This window comes from Vidua macroura, chromosome 13, assembly GCF_024509145.1.
Source record: "Vidua macroura isolate BioBank_ID:100142 chromosome 13, ASM2450914v1, whole genome shotgun sequence".
NCBI lineage: Eukaryota > Metazoa > Chordata > Aves > Passeriformes > Viduidae > Vidua > Vidua macroura.
This window is the reverse complement of record NC_071583.1, coordinates 7,047,968-7,062,650: the sequence shown is the minus strand read 5'-3', so window position 1 is coordinate 7,062,650 and position 14,683 is coordinate 7,047,968. Positions and strand designations below refer to the sequence as shown.

At 38.5% G+C, this 14,683-nt stretch overlaps 1 protein-coding gene across 4 annotated transcripts in view; it reads left to right on the top strand.

The window, feature by feature from the left end:
- Nucleotides 1-14,683, top strand: part of ATXN7 (ataxin 7) — an 86,961-nt gene that overhangs the window by 48,845 nt on the left and 23,433 nt on the right. For 3 of the 4 annotated variants that reach the window (XM_053989084.1, XM_053989086.1, XM_053989083.1), the window contains one exon: nucleotides 1,749-1,853. The exons of the other annotated variant lie outside the window; for it this stretch is intronic. In XM_053989084.1, coding sequence (XP_053845059.1) covers nucleotides 1,749-1,853 — 105 coding nt within the window. The remainder of the gene's footprint in view (nucleotides 1-1,748; nucleotides 1,854-14,683) is intronic. 4 annotated transcript variants of the gene reach the window in all.

Genomic DNA, 14,683 nt, shown 5'->3' with positions numbered 1-14,683 from the left:
AGTATTTGCTTGTGTGTATAAACTCTGATACACGGGCATGCCCAATGAGAATACTCCTGCATGAAATATCAGCAATGACATTTAAGCTTATACTTGTTTGCTTACATAACTTACATCACAGAAAGTAGATATTGAAAAATAGAAGCTTATTATTCCTATCTGATTTCCCCACTCCCCCCCCAGCATATATTTACTAATTTTGCCTGGTTTGCAGTAGTTGGGTGTGTCACAGGTTTTCATGCTTTTTTCAATAAATATCATATAAATAAATAAGCAAGAGTTGCTACTTAAAGTGTAAACAAGATTATTTGTTTCTTTGATGTAACCTCTGTTGTGAAAAGGTGTCTGTGATTTAGGTGAGGGTAGCTGTGATCTCAGCCAAGTTAGATGTCTTTGGTCATTGCATTTGCATTCAACTGCAAAATCCAGTTGGGGCTGTTACTGCAGGTGTCATGCTTAATTTTGATGTAGCACTAGTAAGATGTGTGGAAAATGTGGGATAGACCTTATGTCTTTTAAATAAAATTACTTAATTTTTTGATTATGAAAGCATATACTAGTTCTGGAAGTAGTTTTGGTGTGGATATATTCTGTCTGTGGGAAACAAAGTGGACAGGGCTGATGGCATCGTGTGAGCAGTTGCCTTGAATTATGGCACATTTAATGTGCAACACAATTTATTTCATAATTGCTGTTCTATTAAAGAACAAAGCAGTGGATGTTGCTAAAAGTATACATAGGCAAATTAGTACCTGTAAAACAAAACTGTGGGGTCAGTTCTAGCACAAGAGTAAACAAGTTTAACTTATTTTCTAAGTTTCTATTAAGATAAATCTATTACTTGAGGGTTTTTATAAGAAAATAAGTTTGCTTATGTCAATTTTTAACCATTAAATAGTGTTACAGATCCTTAGCCACATATTATGTTTACAGTTTCTGGTTTTTTTGTCTTTTAATGATTGAATAACATTTTTAGTTACATAAATGTAATATAACTTTAAGTTTTGTATTGAATGCTGCATTTATTGCTCTAGTAGTCTCTGAATGCAGTTATAACTGTTAAATATATTCTTAACAAACTGTATTTTTCAAAGTAAAATTGTAGAAACTAATTTTATTTGTAAAAGACTCCAAGTATGTGTGTTATCTCTGCAATCCACACATGCTCTGACATACTGTTATCTCTGGTTCTGTCTCCTGTGTAGCTGTTCCATGGATCTCTGGCAGCAGATGGCTGGACTATAATGCACTGTTAAACAAATAAAACCATTAGGCATGTAATTCTGCCCGGTGAATGACTGTGTGTTTAAAATGGTTTAAAAAAATTAAATAGCAAATGAAGTTCACTTTTGAATTCATTTAATGACATTGGAATAAAATCCAAAGCCCTTTTCAGAATACATAAAACATCCCCTCTTATGTTGTGTTTGTCTCAATTGAAGTCAGTCTTTTTTTATTGCATTATTGCATCTGGTATAAAATAATCAGTCCTAAATCAGTTTTCTAATAGATGTTTTCTACAAGTAATCGCTCATTTTATGTTTATCTTTGTAGGAAGATTTTTGCTTTTGTAATACTCCAGCACAAAATTATCTATTGCATTATATGCTCTTTTTTCCCTCATTTTCAAATTTGATACAAATGTCTCTAAAATTTTGATTCAACACTAGTGTCATGGCTCTGTAATTAAACTGTTTTTCTATAATTGTCAGCAGCTGAGAGATGCCATTTTGTCTTTTTGTTTTTAGATATGCCAATATTTGGTCTTTGCCCGGCTCATGATGATTTCTATTTGGTGATGTGTAACCACTGTAATCAGGTCGTAAAACCACAGGCATTTCAATCACATTATGGTAAGTGCTTAACTATTTTTAATAATTAAGGGTGAGGTTAAATCAGGATTAAGCCTGGCAATTTTTTTTTAAAGTTGATGGTAAATAGATCATTAAACTATAAAAAATGTCAAAGAACATAACCTGTATTTAATCATTTTATATACATTGTAATTAAATTACATAAAGATCTTGTGCTTTTTAGTTTTTTAATGCTTCTTGAAATGCTGCATAGCTACAGTTCAGTTTCAAAATGACATATCTAGTGTATTTCACAGCCAATATGTGTAGTGTGTTTGTGTTTCTGTGTGTCATTTCTCTTTGTGTATTTATACAGATTATTTTTACATGGGTTCTGATACAGTGTGAACTTGAACTGAAAGCTAAACTTAGAGTGAACATTTGTAAAATGTAGTAAGCTTCCAATCGCCAGTAAGCTTATTTATTTATTTTCAGAATTATCAATTTGTTCTACTGGTCCAGTGGTTTTGTATATAAACTATGTAAAGAAGCTCTTGTTGTGTTGGTTGGCCAGTGTTTAGAGAGGACTGAGAAAATGTGAAGTGCTATGCCAGTTCAAGTGCTTGGTTACTTCCTTCAAGCCTGACTGGGGTGGTTGGCAGTTCTGCTTTTCCATGCTTCTCTCAAGACTAGAAGTTAACCTCGAACAATTTAAGGCAAATATTTGGATAGGAGGGAATTCAGGTTTTTGTTTCTTAGGAAATTCATGAGGTGTTTTCTGACCAACTCCTAATAAACATGATGGACAAAGCATCTTCTAAAGTAGTCCTTCATCCCTGTGTGTGCATGTACACTCTCTTTTCTCTAGGCTAGTGCCCCTACCATTTGGCTTGGTGTTTATAGGGATACGAGCTGGGTACAGGCAGGGAACCTCCTCTAGTGTTGGGAAAAAGGGGTAACCTTTCATACATCTTAAATAATCCAATGCTTTGGCAAGAAAAGATATGCTCACTTCTGCTTCCTCGAGACTGGAGAAGGGCCTTCCTGGACTGTGCAGAGGGTGAACTTCTTATCCTTTCTCCCTCTAACTTGGCTTTGTGTTATATTGCCTTATGGATTATAGCCCTACCCTTGCTGCTGGATCCTGCAGTTGTGTCATACAGCGTGACTCAGAAAATAACCTGAATAGGTTTTGTGTCATAATTCTTAATTGTTTGCTTGTTATTCTCTGGATGGCTCTACTAATAATTTTTTTTTAAACTCATAGTTTTGTGGATATAAGTCTCCAGAGCTGTTTGGAACCAGAAGAAGAAAAGGCCATCTTGCTTTTCTTGCTCTGGTTGCTGTAAGCCTTTTTACTAGCCATGAGCAAGTCTACCCCTTGCCAGTGAGATTCCTCACATGTCACTGAATATCAACATAAGATGTCCAATAACTCCTTCTAAAATATCATATTAAAATTATTCTGACAGCTAAAAATAAATCTATGGGGGAGGACTGGATGATACTGAGTTCTGAGTGATGGCATATTGAATATTCCATCTTGAGGTCAGTAATATTGTAGTGATGGAGAACTGTGGATAGCTGCAGACACTTAAGGTTGTCTTTATGAAATGAGCAGGTGATTTCCAAACACTGTCTGACAAACAGGTATCTGGTAGGAAGCAGCACTGTGTTTGTCCTTATGGACAGGTGGCAGAAGCAGCTCAGGAGCTGAATAGGTGCAGCATTGTCTTGAGCACGGACATGGAAAGATGGCATGTTGTAATGCTGCTTGTACTGCTGTTAGACTTGTTATGTGAAGTTCATTCCAGCTCTTCTGAAAGCACTGTTTGCAATTTAAAAGGCACAGAGTGAACAGGGAACTGCAAAATGAAGGTATGGAAAGTATTTTTAAAAGTCATAATAAATACTAACATAATGTTTCCATTCTGTATCACTTTGTAGAAGTGTGATCTCTAAATGTGAAAATTTCTCCAATAGAAGCCTTACATCGGTGGCATATTCATGCTTTAGAAGAAGTGTAGAAGGAGCAGATAGAATTGATGAGGTTATTCTTAGTGTTTCTTAAGCTTGTTCTGAACAATGAAGAGTCTTGGCGTGGGCTGTGGCGTGCAGAGGAAGCAGGCGGGGTCATTCTGATGAGAAAAACAGGCTTGGGTGGGGTGAACATCATTAAAGGACCTTAGTTTGCCAATCTAATAGCCTCAGAAAGGTAAGAAGGCTGACTTGGTGATTTTGTGTAGCACTAGTTCTCAAAGCCTTCTATCAGCCTTCCCATTTTTTAAATCCTTACACAGTTGTCCCTTAATTTAGAAAATTAAATATGAAAGCTGATAAATATGGCAGGTGATTGATTACCAGACAATGATCTATTTTTTTTTAAACACTGTATAGCTCAGGAGAAGGAAATTGCTGAAGTCCTCAAAATACATGGTTATTTTAAAAGAAAAAGTGTGTTACCATGACAAAAAGAAAGTAAAGCACCCTTTGGATTCACCACAGTCAGTTTACCCTGAATTAAGTTTTTTATTGATGGTATGATTTCAGGGATTGAAAAATTCTGAAAATTTGCAGTCCATCGATGTATCTTTTTGTAATGTTCTTAGGGTGTTTTATTTTTAATTGTTGCCAGAGAAGTATTAATCTCTTAAAATATTCTATAGCTCCTGGTGGTGTGTGTTGCTGAACTTGGTGTTTTTCGAAATTTGTCATGTGAAATTTTGTTTTCTGAAGTAGTAGTATATGCTCTGTTAAAATGTCACTTATGTCAAAGGAAAGTTAAACAAGCTATCATTAAACCTAATGAGCTAATTAATTTCTTCCAAAGCATATTTGTGATAAACTACTTAACTAGGTAGGCTGAAAGTGCTTTGCAGGACATATGCTGGCTTTTTTCTCTGGACCATAAGTAGTCAGAAATAATTCAAATGTAACCTTATTAATTAGAATATATCACATTTTTAGTAAAATATTTTATTGATACAAATGACAGGTTTGTTTATATAACTGATTATTTTCTATTTCATGCATTTGACTAGAAAAGATACTAATATAAAATTAAATTATGCTTTTTTATGCAGTCCAAGCATGTGTCTGGGCTATGAATTTCCATTTTAATAATTTATTCAGTGGTGTTGGTATATGTACTATGCTTGATTTGTAAAGTTGGTACGCATAACACCACCTGCAGGTTTGTTTTTAAGAGCAGTCTAATATAATGATATATCTGAAGTCAGCTTGTGGCATTCCTTCTAGCCTGTGTACAATAGCTGGCTGGCAGGGCAGTGCAATGGCTTTAGCCCCTTGGCTTAGGGTGGCAGCACTGCTGGGAGCATGGTGGGGCAGGAGCAAGCCAGCCAGCCAAGGAAAAGTTGTTTCAAGACAAATCCTCTGTTCTGTCAGATCACAGATGTTTTCATTTGAGGGGCCAGGCAAGTGATTGCAGCCCTTTATTGCTCTGTTCCTGCTGTTGCTGTGTGAATGGCTACACTTTCATGGTATCAGCATCTTCCTTGGATGAGTCAAAATCAGTTCAGAGGTGAAAGATGGAAAAAAGACAAAATGTTCAGGCACTGAGTCTTGTGGGTGAAGTACCTGGGATCACTCATCATGGTGACCTATTCCCAGAAAGTGTTTTTCTCCAGGAGTATTTCTCTTCACCCTGGATGATCGTGTGCCACCTGTCACACTCCTCAGGACAGCAGGAGGTGCCTGTCTCCCTTTGATTTCCATTCTTTCCTCCCCAGAGACATGTTAGATACAGTTCTTGCGCTGCACCCAAAGGTTCCTCTTTGAGGAAGCCATCGTGACAGTTATTTCAGGTTGTTCGTGGAAGTGCCGTGGTTTTCAGGCTGTGTGACCTTTTGTTGGCATTTCAGCTGTTCCACAGGTTTATCTCATCTCCCTGTGGTTATCAGCCTCCTGGCTAATGAGAGCTGCTTCTTTGCCCTGGCTGGGCTGCTGTATGGCTCAGAGAGAGCTCAGCAGTGTGAAAGTAGTGTCAGCACAGAGATGTGTGGGGTTTCTTCCTTTTAACTTTGCTTTTTTTTTTTTTCCAGAGATTTTTTTTTTCCCCTCTGTGCCTTAGTTTCCATGAATACAAAGTAGAGTTAAACTCTCAGCAATAATAATGAAGACTACCTGTAAAACTTACACTGAGAGTGCCCGTGACTCATGTAGTGATTGTGAAAACCATGAATACAGTACATGTTGGAAAGAGATGATGATAGTGTGTTGGGCTGTTGAGTCATTGAAAAGCTATGTCAAGTGTTTTGATTAACTTCCATGGGTTTGGCACAGTGGCAAAGGTGAGCAACCTCTGTGAGCTTTGCCTGCTGCTGCTGTCCTGAGAGCTGATGGGGAATTGCTTAAACATTTTGGTTTCCAATCAGCGCAGGTTTAAACCTGAAGTCTGTGAATCAAAAGCAGGGTTACTATACAGATATGCCCATCATCTCTTGTGGTTTCTAGGAGGTAGTGGAATTGGAATAGAGCATCGCACAGCCTTTGACTTGGAGGGCAGATGGTGGCAGTAGAGAAAGAGATGTTTGCTGATTAATTGGGTCCATCTTCTGAGTCTGCTGTCTTTTGTGATTCTCCTTCATCTGATTGCATAACCGAGGTCCTTCCTCCCTTAGCCAGGGCCCACACCCACCTTCCATTTGCAGGTCTCCAACAGTCCTAAAGGGTTTTTTTTTGTTTTGGTGTTAAGTCCCTGGATTCAGAGAGAGCACGTGATACTTGTGATTTTAATTGAGAAAAATGATCTGTTAACGATCTCTGTTGGTGTGCTGATGTATTTTGGATGTGTATCATACATTACTTAAGTATTACAGTCCCTGCAGTGTTACATGTTTGGGTTCTTCTCACACTATGAATTGAATATAAATTTGTCCTACTGTATTTTTGTTAAATTTGGCAGCAGTGAATTGTTCTGAAAGATCTGTCAGTATTTAATGTTTTTAAGTGGTTGTGTATGTATTGCTTGTTTAGGGTAGAATAAGAGAGTGTGTTTAGCATGGATTCATGGATTACAAAGTCAAAGATAAAGTGTCTGTACAAGGCAGCATTTGAAGCTGATAAGAAAAGAAAGGAATGTACTGAATCTTGTTCCAAAGCCATTGGACCTGAGGACTGGGTTATTGTTGCTTGGTTTTTGGGTTGGTTGGGGTTATTTTTTTTGAGTGTGTGGTTTTGGTTTTTTTTTGTTTTTTTTTTTTTTTGTTTTTTTTTTCTCATGGGAGATTGCTTGAGCTCATCTTCATTTTGGAAGGATAAGCCTTCATTATGGCCTGCATACTCTTGGCAGCAATTTGTTTCAGTAATTAATGTCCAGTGTTCACTAAAGTCTTTTTAAAGCAGTGTGGAAAGGTTTGTTATAAATTATAAGAATTTTCTTGGGTATCAGTGATCTTCTGTAGAAGTCAAACAACAAAAATAAACCTGAATATTCTGTGGTGTGTCACAGATGTGCTGGAGCAATCTGCCAAGCATATTGCCAAACATGCACAGGTGGCATTTGGCATATTATGGCTCCAGTTAATGTATATGTTTTAACAAATTATCATTGGCAGCTTCTGTTTGAATGCACAGTCCTCTCACAGTAGTTCACACAGTCCAAGTTCCAGCAGCTGGATCTTAATCTGTGGGTCCAGCAACAACTAGTCTAATTTCTTAGTTGAAATTTGTGAAATTCTGTAGTTTTTGCAAGAATCGTCTTGGCATATAGCAGGGAATGTGCTCAGAGGTCAGCACAGGATTCGTTTCAGAAGGAAAAGAAAAGTTTCAGCTGGCTATTTAGTAATTTTTAAATAAGGCATCATTAAATAAGAAATTATTATAATGTGGAAAGAAACTCTGTAAACATATTTTGAGCTTTGAAATGTGCACCCCCAAGCCATTAGCTGAATACCAAATGTGCCATGCAGATTTTACTGAGTGGTGGAGTTTGGTGCTGTGGTTACTTGTATCATCACATACTGTTCACGTGCAGAAGATTATTTTTGTACACAGAATGGCTGTGGTCTTTGTTCATTACATGAAAGCACACGGAGTCTGAGAACTTGATGGCAGTTTTCTAGTACAACTTCCTCCTTTTTTGTAGGTATGTGAGTTTTTCAAGCTCTGGTTGAAGACATAAAGGAATTTTTAAGTATCAGCTAAGGAAAAAGGTGATGTTCAACTATAGATTTAGGAGATACTGATTATTCCATTTACTGCTTATCATGTAACTCATGTTATTCTCTCTACAGCACTGTGTGTGCTAAAATACTTCAAACTTCAAGTGCTTGGTGTGCTTTAGGCTCTTACCTTTGGTTAATGTGAAATTAATTTTATGCTGTTCTGCCATAGCAGAAACCTAGATGCAAAAGTCCTTTTGGTTTAATATTGGCTTTAAAAAATCCTTTGGTTTTAAAAAATTCTTTGGTTTAATATTGAAGAGAGAGTATATTCTTTTTATTCTATTCTTACTGAAATGTTAAAAATATTTAAAATTAGTCTAACATACAAAATTATGCAAGGGTTCCATGAGAACCCTGCTCCATTATAGAGTTCTCCTTGCTGGGTATTTGCTTGGACACTGGGACTGACTGCTCTCTTTTCAAAACAAATGTTGATGGGGAAGAACAAGTGGAAAGAAAGAATGAAAAACAAATATTAATCTTTGTGGGAAAAGAAGAAGCAGTGCCACATTCACTATCACAGAAGCAGTAGTTCAGCAAGAGGGAGAAAGCGTGTTCATCAATAGATTGGAATAAGATCTGAAGAGGACAAGTGATTCCAATAAGAACTTGCTACTGAGTGTACATGACTACAGCTTCACTTTGAAAGTAGCCAGGTGGGATAGTTGAATCAGGTCTACAATTAGAAATGACTGACAATGAGAGGACTTAACCAATCTAGAATCAAGGCTGAGTTACATCACTTAGAACTCATTTTGTGAGAGGAAACAGCGCGTGGAGCTGGACACAGCTCTCCCAGCAACCATTCCTGATTTTCTGCAGGATCAGGGAAGGCCATTCTGCATCAGCTTACGTGATCCACATCCTTGGAAGGTTTCCTTCACAGCTAAAAGGGTTCTTTCTACCACCTAAGCCACTCCTCCAGGCTGGAGTGCAGCCAGGGGAGGTGGCACACACTGAGGGCAGGCCATGGGCACGCAGGGTCTGGCACACTGCCCTAAGCTGGATGCAGGAGAACGAAGCTGCAACCTGTTTAAGAGCTGGGGAGGTGGAAGTAGCCTGAGTTGAAGTAAAAAAGAGACTAATTTCTACTGTTCTAGAGAGATGGGAATGTTTCAGAGCCATGGAGACACAAACTTGGTGTTGGAGGGTGGGGTTAGGAGTAGTTTAATTTCAAAAGCTAACCACATGCAGATGAATTATTTATAAGGACTTTCTCGTTTGTTTTTTGGGGAGAAGTGAGTTCTCATGAACTGTCTAGATTATTCCAAGAACTGCAAACCTCAGTGAATACCACAGTGCTTTGTGATTCCAGGGAGGAGTATTCTGGGAAGCTTGTAAAATTGTTTTGAGTATTGAACTGTCATGAAGAAAATAATTTTTGGTTGTTTTTTTGCCTATTTCCCCCCCCCCATGGAAGTACATAGTTTCCAGTTGCACAGACTGTACCCTCTCATCCCAGCATCTAACTCTTGAATAACTGCTGTGTTTGGGATGGTCTCTTTTTCTCTGCAAGCACAGCTTCATAGGTCAGACAGGATATCCATCAGTAACCATCATTTACAGTACTTCTTGCAAAGATACCAGTGCACCCAGGACATCTGGCTGTGCAGTACCTGCCTGGGGCAGTGGTGCCCAGCTTTGGCAGGCAGGGGGATGGCAGCTTTGGCAGGGCTGCCTCAGCACAGCTGGAATTAAGTGGTTTGCAGTCTGTGTGTGTGTCCAAGGAGGGGAAAGAGAGGACGCCAGGGAACAGCTAAAAAGAGAAATGTTAAACAAAGAACTTGAGTAAAATACATATAAAAAGAAATAGATGAAGACAATAAGGAGGAAGCTAAATAAGGAAAGTAGGGCAAAATTACCTTGGAGGAGAGAGATTGAAGTAAGTACAGTGCTGGTTTTATTACTCTGTAACAAGGGGTAAAGTGGTAGAAAGGAGGAGAGGCTAAACAGGGCAAAAGAAACAAAAGCTTTTTCACAAGTTTTTCCTCTCTCAATGTTTTGGCAGCAATACTATTAATGTGGTTTGTGTAATGTTGTGTTGTTCTTGGATTTTGCACATTTTGGTGAGGGGTGAGGGCAACAGGAATGTGTCCTACTTGAGACATCTGGCTTTATCAGGCACTGAGCATAAGGGAAGAGATGGATATATGGATGTGTGTGCACTTAGTAATAGTTCAGCTTTTGATTTCTTTTGCGTTCCTTTTACTGTTTATGTTTGGACTTCTTAATGTTATTCCACAATTCTCATTTTCTATAGTGTGAATAATATTTTTTTAGACAGTAAGATGTATGTGTAGCCTTCAGCAGCTTTTGCTATTAGAAGAATGACCCCCAAAGAAGATGAGGTGTAGTGTAATAGGTGGAAAAAAGTTATCCATGCTAGACCAACATAAAAGCAATGTTTTGTAGGAACTTCACCTGCCACCTCTGGAAAAGTAGGTGTCATTTTAAAATCTATATTCTCACCTACAGCAATAGTGCACTGAATGGTAACCAGGCATTAGGCATGAGTCAAGCTTTTGAAAAGACTTGGGACAATATATTTCTTACCAAATTAAAAGAAATCTGTAACATTTTGGTTTTAGGCACAGCTAAAAAGTATCTGCTACTTACTTTAGTTGGGCATTATGTCAAGTAGTTTTCACCTGTTATTTATTTGGTTTTGATCACCAGTTTGCTGGCTTTTTAGAAAGAAACATTTACTGCCTTGAGGGTTTTTTTCTTCCAAGCAAGATGATACACTTAAAAACTAACATGATACACTTTAGTGTGTTTTTAAGATACAACCAGAAGAGGGAGTGTATAACACTTTCTATACAATGAAACCTGTAAATTTATTGATCAAGAGCAATCAATAACCATGTGGCTTTTTTTTAAGCTAAAAAATAACTGCAGGGTCAAATTCACTTTCAAAATAACACAATTAATGCCACATTAAGCTTCTCATTAGGCTTAATTCAGTTTAACAGTAAATAATTATATCCAAGTAATGTAAATGGCCTGGAAGGCAATTCAGATTTCTAAGTGGCATGTTGTGTCTACCTGTAACAAATATTCAAACAGCTTTTCAGTAGCAGTCTTTGATTAGCTCTTGCATTATCCAACTCTGTGAGAGCTCCATAACAGTATGGATCAATTAAAATATCTTTTTAAAATGTAGAAAATAAACAGGAATAGATAAATATTATATGTAATTTTATGTAAGTTTGTCTAATAGGCCATCATTAGCTATCTCAGGCAGTAACAGCCAAAGTACTTCCAATCCTTATTATCTCCTATTGATGAAACAAATATGTCATGTAGTGTTAGTATAGAAAATAATTATTTTTACTCTAATTTGTGTAGATGTTCCTGCAGTTATTGTGCAGCTGGGAAGCAGGTTAATCTTTTCAACAGTACCAAAAAATGTAGGAAAAACATTTGTGCCTTATGCAAGTTCTTCCATGTCAGAGTGCTGCTGGCCACAAAGGCAGCAATCCTGTTTTGTTTCACCAAGTTGCATTAAAGAAAGAAGGACCACTGTCAAGAGATTCTTATCCTATTTTCTGTTCTCTCTTCCCTCAATAACAAGTTGCCCAGGTTGGTATGACTGTCTCCCTCTGCACTGCTTTGTAAAGGATGCAATTAGACCAGGCTCCTGCAGGGTTGAAGCACTTCCTACATAACTGAGTTTTTCCTTGTCGTTTGGCAAGATTGTCAGAAAATCTTTAATTTACAATTCTACATGAATTAGCTTTCAAAAGGAAGCCTTCTCTTTTAGCCAGATCACCTTCTTATGTTTTTACCCCACAGGATTTTCTCCCTCTGCCAGACCAGGAGCAGTTTTGTGCTATGTCCTCCCTGTGTGACCCTGCTGGTTGCAAAGAACCTGTTTGTCATGTCTGGCTCTTGGAAAAGCCTTGGTTCCTGTGGAGCATTGTGGTGAATTCTCTGCATTAGGTAGAAGGTGTGCCCCTTTCAGGGCACCCTTCCACCTTTGAGCGTAAAACTTTCCAATGTTTGTAGATTATCTGTAGAGCTGGGTTGGAGCTGTCATTTTTATGTGATGTACACTGGGAGTTTTAAGAGCTGTTCATCACTGTGTGATGGTTCATATGGTACTCACATGGAATTCATGGTTCTTCTCCTTACAAAGAGGAAAAACACAATTTTGTTATTTTTGTTACTATATGGCTGTTACTATATGTTGTTTCTTTTGTTACTATATGGCTGAAGTTGTCACGTGAGTTCTTAAGCATTTTGGTTTTCTGTTGTATTAGGGTGGGCTTCATGAAGTAATTATTTTTACTTCTTTCACTTTTCTAGATTATAATGAGAAGCCCTACAGTACTCTGTAAAAGCTCTGGCCCTGCTCATCATTGGCATGGGACTAGCTAGCACTCATTTTCTTCAGTTTCATTTTGGCTTGCAGCCTCTGACAAGCCACATGTAACCATGTATATGCCTGGAAAGATGCCACACTGGCTCTCTCCTGGCCTCTAAGGTCAGAGGAAAAGTTTTTAAGCTGCCACAGTTCAGTTCCCTCCCCATCACAGTGGCATGTACTATTTGACCAAAGGTCATCATGTGGGTCATGAAGCAATCCACCAGCTAGCTTCTAAAAATACCTGGGACTGCTTTAATAGCCATAGAAATTATATAAACTTACATATGTGTATGGTATTGCAAGGCTTGATGCTCACATCTTGCTTGCCACAGACTGAGAATGACACCTAGGAACTGGTCAGTGCCAAGTTTGTATCTCTGTAGGATTTGTCTCTCTTCAGATTGAGGATGGGCACTGACCTTTAGGGCCATACTTATCTTCTTTTTCTGTGATTACAAGAACATATCCAGGATGGCTGGAGTTGGCAGATAGTTGGGATGTGGTGAAAGCCCTGCAGAGCTCCTGGACTCTTTGCTATTTCCTCTGCCCTGTCCCAGTTGTCCAGGTGGCAGAGATTCACAATAACTGTGGCTACACTTGAAATCTAATGGACTCCGTGTCCTTTCCTGATTTTATCCCTGGAAATGACACAATTCTATACAGAAACTTCATTCTATGTGTACACATGTGCTGCATGAGTAGCAGTTATATTTTGTATTTCTGGTGTAAACAAGCATGTTGTGTAAGTGTAGTTGATAGTAAGGCATAAAATGCACTTGATTGTGCACCAACAAGCCTGTCAAGTTGTTCCTCTGTACTAAGTCATCTATTTTATTTTGGACTCGCTCCAGTTTTCTGAAACCTGAGGAACTTCTAAGCTTGCTCACTTGGAAAAGAAAACATCAAAACCAATAATCTTGCCCAATATATTTGTTTTGTTCTGCAGCATGTAAAACACTCTCCAAAGTGGCAGCTAGCTGCTAGAGAAAAAAAATCCACGTATTTCAAAATGCATTGTCTTGTAGTTCTGGGAATTTAATTCATGCTGGTACTTCAGAGCACTTGTTTCCAAATACAATGCAGTAGCACTACTTTTTTTTTATTTTGCTTATCTTTTACTAAGGCTGGCTTTGTGGTGTCATGTAGCAAATCGAGGGGCTCTTTCAGTGCACTCCCCCATAGCAGCAAAGTTGATTTTCTAAGTAACCACGCTGGAGTCCTCAATTGATCAACTTTAAGATGTTTGATGTTGGCTCAATGCCCATTATTCTCTTCCTTCCTGGAAGAATAATAATAGTAGCCAGTAACCAAACAATCTCTTTAAAGCAAAATATTTACAACAAAATCATCTTAGAGAGTACTAACTGTAAACATAAGCAGGCTGCAGTGTAAGCAAGCCCAGCTTATGCACTGTTGATATCAATCAGATGAAATTCCTTGGAAGTCTGATTTTTTTTCTATGTACCCCTCAAAGCTTCTAGGAACTGGCAAACTTATCATTACTGCAGCTCACAACGCAGTTTGTTTCTCTGCCCATTTCTTACGCCTGCAGCCCTCTCCCTGGGATCAAGTCACAGTTTAATTCTTGCTAGTCCTCGCTCAGTTCACTGCCAGCCTTGGCACAAGCAGGCATTTGGTTTGTGACACTGTCAGACCTTTGAGCGGATGGCTCTGCTCTTTGTTGTGGACAGAGCAGATGGTGCAGAGGCTCAGACTGAGTGGTCAGGATTGGGGGAGAGGGCAGCAATGCTTTTTGCCTGTGGCAGTATTAGCTCGCAGCAGCCGGTTTAAAGTGGTTCTGAAATTGGTGCCCGAGTTTGCTGAATTTTGAGAAAGGATAAGTGAGTCTTAATATGTGGTGAAGACAGTGAAGCTTGGTTGTCTGTGGCTTTGTCCTCTGTGTTTTGCCATCACTCTCCCACTGCAGCACCTCCTGCCCTGTGCATAGACAGCTTCAGTTTTCATGTCATGTTGTGTTTTGCTTTTTTTTTTTTTTTTTTTTTTCCTGACCAATTGAATAAGACGTGTGCATGACTGGGCTGGAATGTGCTCATGGTGTCCAGCCAGCAAAGATCTTCCTGCCTTCCTTCTGTAACAGTACCAAGAAGTCCTACCTTTGCTGTCTGAATGCTGCTTTTATTGTTAATGATAAACACCAGTATCTTCAGAACATCTCCCAGCAGGGGTTGGGAGGACGCCATCTCAAATCCAGCTCTTCAGTTTTACTACAATCAGCCTAATTTTGAAATACAGACCACTGTAATGTAGGCAAGTGGAAGGAGATGTGATAGAGCTGCATTTATCTCACTTCACAAAACCAGACAAGAAATGTAATG